This window comes from Monodelphis domestica, chromosome X (assembly GCF_027887165.1).
Source record: "Monodelphis domestica isolate mMonDom1 chromosome X, mMonDom1.pri, whole genome shotgun sequence".
NCBI lineage: Eukaryota > Metazoa > Chordata > Mammalia > Didelphimorphia > Didelphidae > Monodelphis > Monodelphis domestica.
Window position 1 is genome coordinate 58157641 of NC_077235.1, and position 15433 is coordinate 58173073.

A 15433-nucleotide genomic window follows, 5' to 3' on the forward strand; every position below is an offset into this window, starting at 1 on the left:
GCCAAATTTAAACTTGGGAAGAGAAATCTTCCTGACTCATGGCCTGGCACTGTGCCACCTAGCTGCCTTAAGGGGGGAAAAGTGAAGGCCCTGTTCAGAAAAAAATTGCTAAAACTAATATCTAGACTTTAATAAGGGAGAAGTCTCAAATCTCAGTGAGAAAAGAATCAAGTTTCAATACATTAAAGAAGTTGAAGTTCTAAGTATACATAACATTGTAGATTTGATTTAAATAAAAATACCTTAAAGCACTTCATTTGACATAATCTTTACAACTATGTGTTTTTTGCATTTTAGATAAAGGGCAATGTTTATTCAAATTACTTTAGAACACTGAATGATAAGCAAAAATATTTGCATAAAATATCTTTTCTCTGATAAAAGTCTGAAGTTAAATCTACTGAGAGAGAAGGCAAGCTTAACAGGAAATTACTGTGGTGAAGAAAATATCAAGTCGCATTCCAACAGACAAGTGGCCAGACAATTATTAACATACTATCAAAAAGAAGAAATACCAACTATCAACAACTATCTGAAAAATCGTCCAATATTACTAATCATTAGAGGAATGCAAATTAAAATAACTGGAGGATACAGCCTACAGTCCTGAGAAAGCAAAAAATTACCCCAAGTTGGCAGGATGGCAAAATGGCTTCTGGTGAAACTATTCCTTCAGTCACTTCAAAAAATGATTTCTTTTCCAGGATAAATAACTGTCATACCTTTTTATTCTGTATGTTTATTGGAAGGAGAAAAGAAGGTGCCCATGTTTTGCCAGTAACTTTCCAGATAGACCCATTAGGAGGCCAGAAACCAAGTTTACTTACTTTATGATTAACAATGAAACACGTGAGTCACCTCTTATTCCTCAATCTAGACAAGTGACTGGTGACTTTTCTTTGGACAGTATTTTGGTGGTATTTTCATGAAAGCATTCAATCTTCATCCCGATTTTAACTCTTCCCAAATACCTTTCAATACAGATAACAAACCCTTTGGATAACTTGGGTTTTTTTTTAATTTTTGAATTAAAAAAAGAAATTTGTAAATCTTATATTTGTTATCTTGATAAAAATTAATCTATTATTTTTTCTATTTATACCAGTCAATTTGAAGATAAATAAGGTCATTTATGTGCATGAATATTCATTATCATAGGCTCTCCTCATCACTTTAGTAAAATTTGCTCTACCACATTTCTTTCTTTGATTTTAAAAACCTTATCTTAGAATCAATTGTGTATTGGCTCCAAGGCAGAAGAGTGGTAAGGGTGAGGCAATGGAGATTATAAGTGACTTGCCCACGGTCACATGGCTAGGAAGTGTCAGAGGCCAGATCTGAATCCAGGACCTCTTATCTTTGGGACCCACTTTTAAATCTATTGAGCCACCTAGCTTCTCCCAGTCTACCACATTTCAAGGTGTTGATATTCTGTTGCTTTTTTAAATCCCACTCACCATTATGAAAAATAAAGAAGACTTTATGAATGAAACGGCCTACAATTCAAATCCAAGGTATGCCACATTTATAAAGTTTGCAAAGCATTTTAAAGACATTATCCTGTTTGAGTAACATGGAAACCCTGTAAAGTTCATAGTACAGGTATTACAATTTCTTCTTTTTTAGGTAAAGAAACTGAGGTTTTAGTTAGGTCACAATGAATGTCAGAGGTTGGATTAAGACCCAAGTTTTCCTTTGCTCCAAGGGTATCACTCTTATGCACTACAAGCCATGTAACCTTAAGAAAGCAAGATTGTTTCACCTTTCCAGGCCTTATGAGTTTGTTCTTGTTTAAAATCAATGACTGAACTTAGTTGATTTCTAACATAGTTCTCAGTTCCTTCTGCCTAGTTGATATTTCTGTATGTTAGTTATAATTAAAGGAACTGGCAAGTGGGTGGAGAAATGGAAGAATGACAAAAAAAGTATCTACCTAAAATTGACAAAAGAATAAGGTGGGTCATAAATGATTATCATGCTCCTAAGAAAGGAGTTTGAAAGTACTTGACCCTTTTAATAAGAGGTTATTTTAGGACTAAAAGTCTAACCTAAAACCAAAATTCAGCCCTACTTGGAACTCTATTCCACTTGCCTGTGATAAAAATTACAAAGGAATGCTTCTAGCATAAGTAACATTATTTTCGTTATTTTTTTTCATGTCATAAATCTTCCTATGATTCAGAAAAAAAGCATTAGGCAGGAATGTCATCAATTACAACTTTTCTATGACACTATAGACTCAAAAAAATGGGAAATCACAAGATAGTATTAATGGTACATGCTGTACTGAATATTAACATCTCCTATATTAGCTTCAAGATTTTGCCAAAAAGAAGCTTAATACAAAACAGATAATCAGCCTTCACACCTATCACCCAAGAATTAGGCAGTACATTCTTTATAATCTTAAGCCAACACATTCTCAATGTTAAAAAAAAAATTACTATTCCCTTTGACACTGCAATCCTTGGGAATGCTTGCATATTTTGAAAAGTCCAAAATACTAAAGCAATAATTCATGGTAGCAAAGTGGGCTTCCATTAATTAGGCAATGGCTGAAAAAATGCTAGTATATAACTGTCCACCAATATTCTTGTACAAAGAAGCATGGGAAGATCTAAACAGGAGGGAACAAGAAGTAGACTCAAAGAAAATACACAATGGCTCCAAAATATGGTTGGATAGTCACAAGGAAAATGGTTGGGAAGGAGAGAAATGAATGTGTCATAAAGAGAAAAGAGAGCAATAAAAAAAAATTTTTTTTAAAGAAAAATGACTCTTGGATTGATCATCAGTGGATTGAGAGCCAGGCCTAGAGACAGGAGGTCCTGGGTTCAAGCCTGGTCTCAGACACTTCCCAGATGTGTGACCCTGGGCAAGTCACTTGACCCTCATTGCCTAGCCCTCACCACTCTTCTGCCTTGGAGCCAATACAAAATAATGATTCTAATATGGAAGATAAGGGGGGAGGAGGGGGTTAATTAGCTTATTTAAGACTTATCTAGCTTAGAGAACATCTGACAGTAACAAAGCAAACTAGAAATGGAGAAGATCAAGTTTCATCAGGGGAATAGGAAAAACAGGACATTTGGACTATCCCTCTCTTAGGTAAAGAGGTGTAATGGTATTTAAAGTCAGAAGAACAGCTGGTCCTGACCAAGTATATACTCAAGAAATCTACACTGGAGGCAATTCAATTTAAATGGTTACAATATGTTTCCAAGAAAGGGAGACTGCAAAAGAATGTTAAAAAAAATGTCATGGCCAATGCCATGGAGGGACAGGGGGCAAATAACTTTACTTAACCGTATGCTTTTCTCATTTCTATAACGTCTTTATGAGACAGCATGTGTATGCATACAGGCTGGAAACATAAGAAGAGAACAGACCAGCTTTTGGAGACAATTTTCTACAGAGGACATCATCATGGTTATACGACTCATTGAAGCACATGGATTATCTCTACATAAGCTTCCCCCAGCTGTCTCAGAGAATGGCCAGGAGATAGGATCTCAAGAGTAAAGCCTGAAACCAATGTGAACACTGGAAAAACTTACCCACTGGCAGATGTCCAGCCCTCCTAAACCACAACATTGAAATCCACAGTAAAGTGAAAGAAAATGGTCTAACAGTCCACAATAAAGAATACAACATATAAAACCTATTTTGATCAAGTTCTAAAACAGGCCAGCTTCAGGAATTAGTCTGTTAATATATGTGTCTAAGAAAGCAGTAACAGATGAACTGTTAAGCAAGAACCAGAATAGAAGAGGAAAGAGGAGTATACTCAGGAAAGTGAATGGTGTTTTCAAAGATCTCAAACTACTTGCTCTTATAAAAGTTCCCAGGTTTCTCCCTGACCCAGGCCTATAAAATTTCTGACTACAATTTCAGATCCAGACATGATGTCATTCCACCACACCTAGCCTCTAGCCTCACTTTCCTTCCTTCAGCCATAATCGGAATATCTATATATGATCAGTAACTATTCTTGAATCCCTTGCTACCTTGTGTATGGTCAAACTATGACCTTGGGTGTTCACACCGTTTGTATTCTCTGTTCATACAGCTTAACACTCGCAGCTTCTAGACAAAGTTAGAAAACCATCCTGGATTCCCAACAAAGTTATATCATCTAACTGCAGCCTCAGTGCTAAACAAAAAATTTCTAACTTATTTTCTTTTACACTCTTCACATCAGTGGTTCCAAACTAGCTTCTCTCTTTAAATCTACTCTAAACCAACCCCATAGTCTCTAAAGAAGGATACAAATCATACTTTTCCCCCCTTGCATTGTATGTAGACTTTTTAGACTTGCAGTGAGTAAAACAGAGATCAAATCCCACCACAAAACCTGATCAAGTGGCTTAACCTTGTCTCAGCCTCAATTTCCTCATCTGTAAACTAGAAAAATAAATAATAGAACCTGAGTTGTTTTAAATTCAGGTCTGTTAAGTGCTTTGGAAAAGCATTGTATGAAGGTGACCTATTTTAATCTCTTATTTCACACCTGAAAATCCCATTGTCCCCCATTATTTCCTACTTTAATCCAGTACAGCACAAACAAGTGGCTCTTCTTAGTCAAGGCCCACTACTCTCTATCAGCCCTACATCACATCTGTTCAAGGAGCTTTCCCCTCCACTAACTCCCTCCAAAAGTCAATTCTCAGTTCCTATCTGCTGGCTACTTGCTTGCTGCTTCCATACATACATGACCAGATCTTCCTCCTCCTTAGGTCCACAAGTGCTTATTAAACTAGGTGCTAGGGACATACAATGAAAAAAAGTGAGACAGTTCCTGCTGTCAAGAATTTCTTCAAAAATTTTACTTGATCCTATCATCTCAAGCCATTTCATACTTTTCTTGCCTCCACTTCCCCATTATTCTCAACCCTTTATATTTAGGGTCCCATCCCATCTCACTACTAACCTGAAACAGCTCTTTAGCTCTTTATAAACTTACCAATGGTACAGGGTCTATTCTCAGTCCTCATTTATACTGATTTCTGTGCAATAAGACACTGTCAATGGCTCCCAATAACTAGATCTCTCTTGTTGAGTTGATCAAAGGAACTCTTAGTCAGATTTGAGTTTAACTAGACAGCTTCTGGTATTCCAAGATACCTAATCTCTTATCTGATATCAGTTTCACAGTCTTATCAGCTTATCATCATTCAATATCTCACACCCTAACACGGGTGACTGACAAGGTTCTTCTCTCAAGGACCCCACTAGGTCCTATGGGTTTGTCACGTACACGGATATGTCTCCCATGAACTAATTTATCCAGCTAGCCAAACTATAGCTTTCTTTCATCAAATGCTTGGATGTCCCAAAGGCCTATAAAACAACACTATAAAGCCTCAATGAGATCCATAGCCACTCAAAAAAGGTTTGAGTTAACCATCCATAGAAAAAAATGAAACAATGCCTATTATACAGATTATGACATGTGTACAATTAAGAGTTCATCCATTTTGCAATGAATAAGGGCTAGGTCCAGAACTGAACAAGAGAAGAGAGTGAATTGATGCGGGGAAATTGCAAAACTCTTTTAAAGAGTTCAAATTTCTCCCTGAAACAAAGATTTATCTTTATAATATCAATTTTATATTAGTACTCAATTACTGGTAAGTTATGGAACGCCAAGGTAAGCAAAAACTGAGTATCCTTACAACAATGACCAATATGGAAATGTTTTGCATGATAATGCATGCATAATCGAGATCAAACTGCTTACCATCTATGAGAGGGGAGGAGGGACAAAGGGAGACAATTTGGATCTTATAATTTCAAAAAAATGTGGGAAATTGTTATTACATGTAATTGGAAAATAAAATATTTTTTAATAAAAAAAAAAAGAAAAATTGAGTATAAGAAGGAAAACACGAGCACAGAAGAAAGGAACATGATTTGACACATAATAAATAAGCAAATAAGAAGAAATAGACTGTACCACTGGTCATGTGGAAAGAGTGACAGAGCCTAAGCATATTGGTGTCATCAAGATAGCAAAATAAACCAAGCTTGATAGAACCCCTGTGTCAACCTGATGGAGGGATAAGAAGCTACAGATAGAACGTTCATATCAACGAGATCAAAGACCCATTTAATTGAACTTCTCTGCATCTGTGTTGTATAGTATGTTCCATCATGCCCATCCCTTCCCTGACAAATATGCAAGGGCTATTGCATAAGATGCATCCTTAATAATCACTTGCTATGATTCTGTATGACTGAAACCTAAAACAAGAAAAACAAATTAGAAATAACCACCAAAGATAAAAAGGAAAGAGCATGGTGAGTATAAGTAACACAATTTCCACTTCAGACCTAATAGATAAAGTATCCTTGTTCCTTTTCTGAAACTATGTTTCTGTACACAATTTTTAGAAAAGGAGTTAGACTAATGTACCAAGAACAAATATAAAGACTAAATAATACTGATAATCCCTGAAATAAATTAGAGATAGGATAATAAAAGGAACTTTTGGGTTCCTGAGGAAATAAAGAAACCTTTAAAGACCATCTAGTTCAAGCCCTTATTTTATGGAGGAGGAAAGTCCTGAGAGAAGCAAATTGATTCATCCAAGGTCACACAGGTACTACTTAAGCCAGTCAGGATTAGAACTAATATTGCATATTGTATTTAAGGAAAAGAAAAGACAAAAGTAAACGGGAAAATGCATAAGCTTTAAACACAACCATACCACTCCTGGACTTATATCAGAGAGAAAGAAAAGAAGGACAAAATGCATACAAAATATTTATAGCCAGATCTCTTGTAGTAGCAAGAAACTAGAATCTAAAGGGTTCTCTATTCATTTAGAAATGGCCTTATGCCAGGAATGTATGTGATTGTAACATTGCCCTGTAGGAAATAGGAAATGAAGAAGTGGATGGTTTCAGAAAAACCCAAGAAGACCTATATAAATAGATGCAGAATTAAGTGAGTATAACCAAAGGAACAATTTATACAAAAACAGCAACATTAAAAAGATAAACAAATTTCATAAACTTGAGGGCTCTAATCAAAGTAAAGGCAAACCATGATTTAGAAGGAAAAGTGATGAAGACTTGGCGTGCATGAAGAATATGACATTTTTTTTTGGCACATAGCCATTTCAGAAGGTTGTTACAATGGTATTTTCCCCTACCCAAGGTAGAGTGGAAGAGGTGGGGTGGGAAAATAATTTGTTAACTAAAAAAGATTAAATTTTATTTTAAAAAGAGAAAAGAGGAAAGGGACTGTGATCTGTATTAGTAAATTACACTGAGCTGCATTTAGGAAATCAGCTCTAAAGTACCACTTTTCTTTAGAATCTCAAAATGAATGCATGCCTGTACACATACAAAAAATGTAAATATCTAAGTATTATGATAGAGCTTTTACTGTTATAAAGATGTTTTATTTGTCAAAAAGTTGAGCAAGAAGGAAGAACCCTTGATTTTTAAGCACTTTAAAAAATTAATCTAAAACTAAAGCAAAGACAACAGAAGCTGTGCTATAAATTAAGCAGGCTAAAATGTTCTTTAAAAAAAGATAATATTCTTAAAATAGTGAGGCACATTGAATGATTCTCATTTTAAAGATGTAGGAAAGTTATTGGATATTATAAAAGCCAAATACATATTAGCACAACCAAGACAATAGCCCAATTAGCTGGAATATAACAAGGCATTCAACAAAATTCCATTAATATTTTTTAAAACTTGGGACCTTCATTCCTTTCTTTTATTTTTTTTTAAACCTTACTTTCTGCCTTGGAATCAATACTAAGCTTGGTTCCAAAGTAAAAGAGTGATAAGGACTAAGCAATTGTGACTTCCCTAGTCACTCAGCGAGGAAGTATCTGAGGTCAAATTTGAACCTGGAACTCCCTGTCTCCAGGCCTGGGTCTCTCTATGCACTGAACCACCTATCTGCCCCATGTCTTTTAAAAGTTGGTTTCCTGGTCCAGATCTTCAACAACTTTAAATTATTTCCAGCCAACAGCAACATTTAACAACTCCAAAATCTACAACACAGGTAATATGAATGTTGTACATACTTTTCCTTTGCCTTGTTTTTGGTTTTTTCCTTCAATATCCTCAAAGTCTGTGTCAGAAGAAAAATGTGTCTCTGACTCCCTGTAAAAACAAGATAAGCAAATTTTGAAAACTTAATCAGAAAACATTGCAAATTTCATTGTTTTACAAAAACAAAAACTCAAAGGTTTTAGAAATTCCACTGTATACTTAAACACTAATGTCATTAAAACTTTAAAAAACCTACAAAAATCATCCATGAAATATTTCTTTTAGCAAATGCTGCATTAGATATTATTTTAAGGTTTTAACTTAACTTTAATAGTCTAAATGTAAAAAACAATCAGAAATTTAGAAACTGCCATTTTATGACTTTTTTAAATATTCATTTTATCTAAGAAAGTAAAAATTTCAAAAAACCTTAAATACTAAACGTTAGGACATTTCATTACCTAAGTTTCATTTTCTGGTTCTTATAATATTTTTATAGTTTTATCTATTATAAATCTAGAGTCTGTATATATTGAGTTATTTTAAATTATGAAGGGGGAAAATAAATTACAAAGGGAAATATAGTATCATAGATTTAGTGAAGGGAACTCAACCCATTTTACAGAAGAGTAAATCGAAGGTCCTGGGTCTACAAATCTAGCACTTTACACTACTCAATGTAGTGGTGATTCAAAATTTTGTCTTTTTTATAAGAAAAAAGGCAATTTATTAATGTATTAACAAGGGTTTAGACATAGTGATTCACTAATCACACACATGAATCCACATGGATAAAAAGACAACAAACTTAAAGGTGTTGAAGAAAATAACATCTATATTAGAAGGATACTTGTTTGGTAAAGGGAGTTATCTAATGAGGGGGCTCACTAAGAAATAAGATCATGAAGTCATCGATCCAGGCAGGAAAAAAGTCAAGACAAACTGCGTTTTATATTTTAATCACAAAAAGACAAAATAAGCAGAAAACCTAAAATGTATAAGTCACTACCAGTTTTCTTCGCAATATATGGAAGAGAGTTCAAAGAAGCAGACTAAAAGGATAGGTTTCTCTGGTCAATCCAATTTCTTCTAGTTATATTTTATTACAACAATAAGTACTTCTCCAGATGCCATGCAGTGGCATTGATTTTTTAGATCTTAATATAATGACTAACACACCAATATTTAATGAAATATTATTATTCATCAGCTCCTTAGCCTCGGTGCCTCCCTTCAGAGAATTTCAGAAGTATAAATAAACAGTGAGGTAATCTTTGCTCTATCTAGCTCAGGGATGCTGACAAGAGAATATGTCATTTTGTTTATATTTAAGATATTTTATTTTTCCAATTACATGTATTAACATTTTTTCACATACCTTTTCTGAAGTTATAATATCCAAATTGTCTTCTCTACCTCACTTCCCTCACCCCTCCCAGAGATGGCAAGCAATTTGATCTGAGTTATATCTGTATTATCATGCAAAACCTATTCCCATATCGTTCAATGTTATAACAGAATACTTATATAAAACCAAAAACACAAAATAAAATGAAGTGAGAAATAGTATGTTTTGATCTGCATTCCAAATATAACAGTTGTTTCTCTGGAGGTGGATAGCATTCTTTGTCATAAGTCAATCAATGTGATTTTAGAGAATCAGTAGATCAACTGAAGGCATACACTTAAGCTAACTTTTTATAGAAGGGCAGAACTTCAGTTCTGTTCTTTGAAAAACAACCCACCCTAACTCCAGGAAGCAAGGCTTTATAAACCTTCCAAAACTGGAAAATTTTTGCAAATGATGATATTTGAAATTATTCTAAGGGGAAGGGGGAGGGGGAGGGGGGGAGGGGAGGGGAGGAAAGAGGTTTTAATACCCACCTGATGTTTAGGGGAAACTTTCTGCAGCCTACAGAATTAAATAATTGACAGGATGCCATAAAACAGAGAATTTCTCAATAGCAGCTGGTTATTCTTCCTTGCTCTCTATAATGCTCAGTCTTAGTATCTAAAGCATAACTATCTACTGGGGGGGGGGGCGGTTTAAGGCGGGGAGAAAGGGGTGGGAGGAATCAAACAAAAGTAAAAGTGCCAGGAACTTTAGGTTCTTTGAACTTGTATCACTTGGAGAAGTTATTTTATATTACTGGAGCTTAAGTAGTTACAGGACTTTCCCACTGTAAAACCTATGAGCTCAAACTCAAATTGAAAGATTGTTTCAAGTTTCTTTCAATAAGGGAAAAAATATTTCCTTCAACAAAAGGACAAAAGATAAATAGAACGCTACATGGATCATCTAGGGGTGGAAAACTCATGAAAATTGCTCAGCCTGAAGCTTGGTTTCCTGAATTAAAAAAAAAAAACTCTTTATTTTGTGGGCCAGAGGGGGTAAAATGGCTTGCTGATGGTCAGCAACAGAACTATTTAATGGGAGAACTCCTACTTCAGTTTTACTGCTACTTCCTGAAGAGGAAAGAAACTAATCACCCCATGGTGAATAGCTAGGAGGTAATATGGCATAAGGCCCTGCAAGGTTCTTTCAGTTCTAGAGCTATTGTTGATCCTATAACTTGGGTAGGGTCCCACTCTGAAGCAGGATTTAAATGAACGTAGGTCTTCCTGGCCTGGCCAAACAATTTCCACCACACCACACTGCCTCTCCAATTCCATAAAAACAAGCTCATGACTGAAAACTGTTAGAGCAATAAAAACAATAAATCAAAGTTTCACATTAAGGTTATTTTTATGTAGCTTCATCTTGTCCTTTCTGCAAAAGTAAGCTGACAAGGATAGGGTCAGTGTCTTCTTTTGCTAACCTCTTACACTGTTGATAAGTACATTTATTGTTAACAGTGATTATAATAACCACTTTTATGAGGACACTAAAATCTAAAGAAATCTTATGTTTTATTGCAACTAAAACAGCTAATTTCCTCACTAAAGATGCAAAGTTGGAGAAAGGAACATCTTATTATTCTCCAAAGTACCCCTCCCCTTCACCAAGACAACCAAAATCACATAAATGATCTACTTATGTTAGTGACATTACAAAAGACCCAAGACTAAAACCACAGGAAATTCGAAAATCAACCTGTATCATCAAAACTCCACACTGATTACCAATCTCCATTTTGACCCCTATAATTAATTGCCCAAATCTACACACAAAATTAAATATCTGAGAAATTATTACAAACTCTTAATAACTATACAAAAACCTTTTTAAGATGTATTATATGTAATAACAAATTTCCACATAAGTTTGCCAAAGATATATGATCCAAATTGTCTCCCTTCTTCCTTTCCCTCCCCCTCCCAGAGATGACAAGCAATAGATCTAGGTTATCCATGTATAATCATGCAAAACGTATTTCCATACTGATCATTTTTGTAAGAGAATACTCATATAAAACCAAAATACCAAAATAAAAACCCAAATAAACTAAAGTGAAAAATCACAAGCTTTGATCTGCATTATGAATATAACAGTTCTTTCTCTGGAGGTCAATAGCATTCTTTGACTTATGACAAAGAATTGTTTTGGATCACAAAATACTTTTTAATTAAATTATGCTTATAAAGCTTCTCTAGACCAAAAATTAAGTTTATTAAATTATGAATATTATTCTTCAATTTGCATCTAAAAATTTTGTGAATTGAATTTAAATGCAATAAATTTCCAGGTTTTCCTCAAGCAGTAACTATCTGAATTTAGAATCTACACCACCATATTCTTCCAACACTGCTTGGTACAATCACTGAAGACTTTCCAAACATTCCTGTGGAAAAGGATGGCAAAGTGACAGTCCTCCTTCATTTTCATTTGTTTTTATCTTCATTTCTGAGCACTTTTATTTTTGAAGTTTGAGGGGGTTAGGGTAGGCAAAGGCTTGGCACAATACATTTTTTATTAATAAGAATCAAATTTACTTTAGAAAATTCTGTTATACTCCTTGAAATAACTGGTATGTCACAATTGAAATAATTGGAATATCACAAAACCAGGACCAGAAATCACTGTTCCAGAGTAAATGTAAGACTTTTAAAAGTTTATTTGAAAGAGTACATACTAGTTCCTATTTTTGGAACCAATGGAAGATCAATAAATATGGGGGAAAGTTAAGAATAATAATTACCATAATTTAAAATTACTTACTGAAGTAGGTTAAAATCAGTTGGTATTTCTGGAGCTGCTATCATTTCTTTATCATCTTCTGGAACACCACAGTATTAGAAATGTGTTCATAAATTTACGTTTGCAAAGTGCAAGTGTACTTCTTTCTTCTGTGATAGACAATTCCTAAAAAAAGAAAAGCAGGCAATGTTTATTCGGGAAAGCTGAGAAAGGGAAGACAGCAAAACCATCATCCTCAAAAGCTATAGACACCAGTGCCTGCTGTCTGTTTTAGCAAATAAAAGGGCTTTTTTTAGCCTCCCCTTTACTTTAGTTGATGCTCATTTTTGTTATAACTGGGTACAATGCCACAACAAAAGTAAAACAAAAGAAATGCTACTACTATAAATTTATTTTAAAATTTATTTTTTTTATTCCTTAGTTTGATTTCTAAAAAACTACTCTAAATAGCATGTGATTTTTTAAACAGCTTCACGAAATCAACTACTACATTGTTTCAATTTAAAATTCTCAAACTTCAAACGTGTACAAGGAGAAACTGATTTACTGATTTGACAATGAAACTAAAGCTCTTCTCAGCTATCCATTCATTCATTCAATCATTTATTCAAGTTTTTTTTCTATGCAACTCAGTAGAAAGTATGCAGCTTTAACTGGTAGCTGAAGGTAACTTAAGCTAAGAAGCTGATAACCCCCCTACTGCTACATAACGCTTTCTAATTTATTGCAATTTGCAATTGAAAGTTCTTTAAGGTTAACATTTCAAACCAATAATAATGTACTGATTATCTTTTCCAATAGCTCATGAGAAATTAACAAGAGTTTTTCTCTTCCTCTACCAAGTATTAAATAGATGCTATAAAAGCTTTAAGTAAAAAGGATAATAAAAAACAAGGCAAGCTGAAAACCCTGTCCCATTCCAACAGAAAAGAGACCACTACAGAAAGGATCCCTGCTGGCAGCATATTGACGTACGTCTTAAAATGTAATGCTATCTAGGTTTTATCATACTTTCAAATTTATTTGGTTAGATATTTCCAAATTGCAGTTTAATCTGGCTCCACTTACACTTGGGCCACATGCCTGCATTTGACACCTCTACCCTAAAACTGTAGAAAATTCTAATAGCAAAGTAGAGGGACAAGTAAAAACAGAAGGCATGAATAATCTGCAAATTAGAAAAAGCAATTCCTGAATTATCCAAGAATTGTCTTATAAAATATACTGAATTTTGTTACTCTTCTAGAGTGCTCATATTGTAAAAACACCTAATTTAGTGGCATGCCCATTATATGACTAAATCCTCAACTGTTCCCCTCTAAGACTAACATTTAAATACTTCCATTTAAAAATAACTGTGTTGATTCTCAAACCTAGTCAAGTGAGCAGAGGTTCTGTGCTTGCTACAACTTCAGGCACAAAAGCTAACTATACCCACTCCTAATAGAATTAGGAAAAGAAACTGGCAACCTTATAATGTATTGTAACTTATATACACATTCAGTTTATAAACTAATTCTGATTAGGCAACATGGTATAATGGATAAAAGTGCAGGACTTCAGCTTCAATGTGCACCTCTAACACTAATTGTATAATCAACACCAAATCACTTAACACTTAACATGCTGCCCCCCCCCAGAAGTTCTTCTCAAGAAGAGTTTGATGTAACAACATTCTAGTGAATAATGTTGCCAGGTTAAATCAGAATCAACAATGTTACAGAAACTTGAGCCTAGTAATAAGAATAAGTCAATATAATGGCAAGAATGCATTATTACCAAAGCATGAGGGTCATTCAGCAGAAAGCTCTACTTTAAAAAAATTGTTAGGTAATTAAACTTCACCAACTATTTCTCCATCCCATTAAAATAAAATATTGTAGTCATAACTGGTTTTACAGGAACTCTAAAAAACATTTTTTTAAAACAAGAAAAATACTGCCCAGCCCTTGCCAGTCTTCTTTCTTAGAACTGATACTAAGACAGAAAGTAAGAGCTTAGAAAAAGAAATTCTTGCCTCATACATAGTGATCGTGTGCTACTAGGCAAGTCCCAAGTTACCCCAAGCAAGATTCTCAAATGCAGAATTATTATTGCTACAAGAGAGCTGGTCTTTGGCAGCTAGGTGGCTCAGTGGACTGAAAGCCAGGCCTAGAGATGAGAAGTCATGGGTTCAAATATGGCAAAAGACATGTTCAGACTATATGACACTGGGCAAGTCACTTAAACCCCATTACCTAGCCTTTAAAACCAATAATGGAGGGGGGAGAGAGAAAGAACTTCATTCAAGCAATAAAACAAATGTTGAATCCGATAAACATTTGGTCCTTTTTTTTCTTTTTTTAAGGTCAATCTAAGTCCACATAAATCCCCAGTACGCATTTTTTATTTTACCTCGTGAACAATGACACTGATAATGATTTGAATTGGAGAATCCACAAGGAATATCTTTTTGATTACAGATATGGCCACTAATTTTCCTATAAGAAGATGAGATTTAATTTTATGGAAGCATAAGGGTATGAGTTTTGTTAGTAAAAAAAAAGTTTACTTAATGAAATCTAACCCTTATAGTGCTTTCATAAATAATCAGTATATTCAAATACAACTGTATACTCAAAGATCACAAGGTGGAGCTCTCACTCAAAGCTAGAAAAAAATGAACAGAGGTCTGAGTCTCTATTTATAATTTGATCAGATATACTAAATCCATGTAGCATTAAGTTAATCAAAGTCTTACTACAAGGGGGAAAAGGAGGGGAGGGATTACAATGTACAACTCCTCTATCTCTACAAGATTTTGCTTCAGGAGAAAAATTATACAAACTTCCCAACATCCCTTTTTTAAGTTAGACAAGATCAAATGCATAGCTATGATGCATGATTTGCTTTTTAGTAATTTTTTCCACTAAAATACAATCCAATATCCAGTTCAATCAACATTAACCACCCGTAATAGGGATAAATTAAAAAAGACATTTGCTAGGAGCAGCGAAGTGGCTCAGGGGAGAGAGCCAGGAGATCCAGGGTTCAAATCTGGTCTTCTAGACACTTCCTAGCTATGTGACCAACCCTGAATAAGTCAACTAACCCCAACTGCCTAGTCCCTATCACTCTGCCTTGGAACCGATATTCAGTATCAATTTTAATAAAGAAGGTAGAGGGGGTTTTTTGTTGGTTTTTTTTTAAGACAATTTCTTCCCTCGAAGAGCTTACAATCTAAGGTAAATCATAGCAGTATGAGTTTTAGCTTTTACTTACAGGAAGTTATAGATG

At 34.5% G+C, this 15433-nt stretch overlaps 1 protein-coding gene across 6 annotated transcripts in view; it reads right to left on the reverse strand.

Annotated features, from left to right (window-relative positions):
- The window catches only part of STAG2 (STAG2 cohesin complex component), a 118285-nt gene that overhangs the window by 65696 nt on the left and 37156 nt on the right, over positions 1 to 15433 (reverse strand). For 5 of the 6 annotated variants that reach the window (XM_007507074.3, XM_056808893.1, XM_016426632.2 and 2 more), the window contains exons 2-3: positions 12179 to 12322; positions 8052 to 8130 (exon numbers count right to left, since the gene is read on the reverse strand). In XM_007507074.3, the coding sequence (XP_007507136.1) occupies positions 8052 to 8130; positions 12179 to 12222 (123 nt within the window). In that variant the 5' untranslated portion in view covers positions 12223 to 12322. Of the gene's footprint in view, positions 1 to 8051; positions 8131 to 9903; positions 9990 to 12178; positions 12323 to 15433 lie in introns of those variants that run through there. The other variant, XM_056808892.1, reaches the window with a different exon arrangement.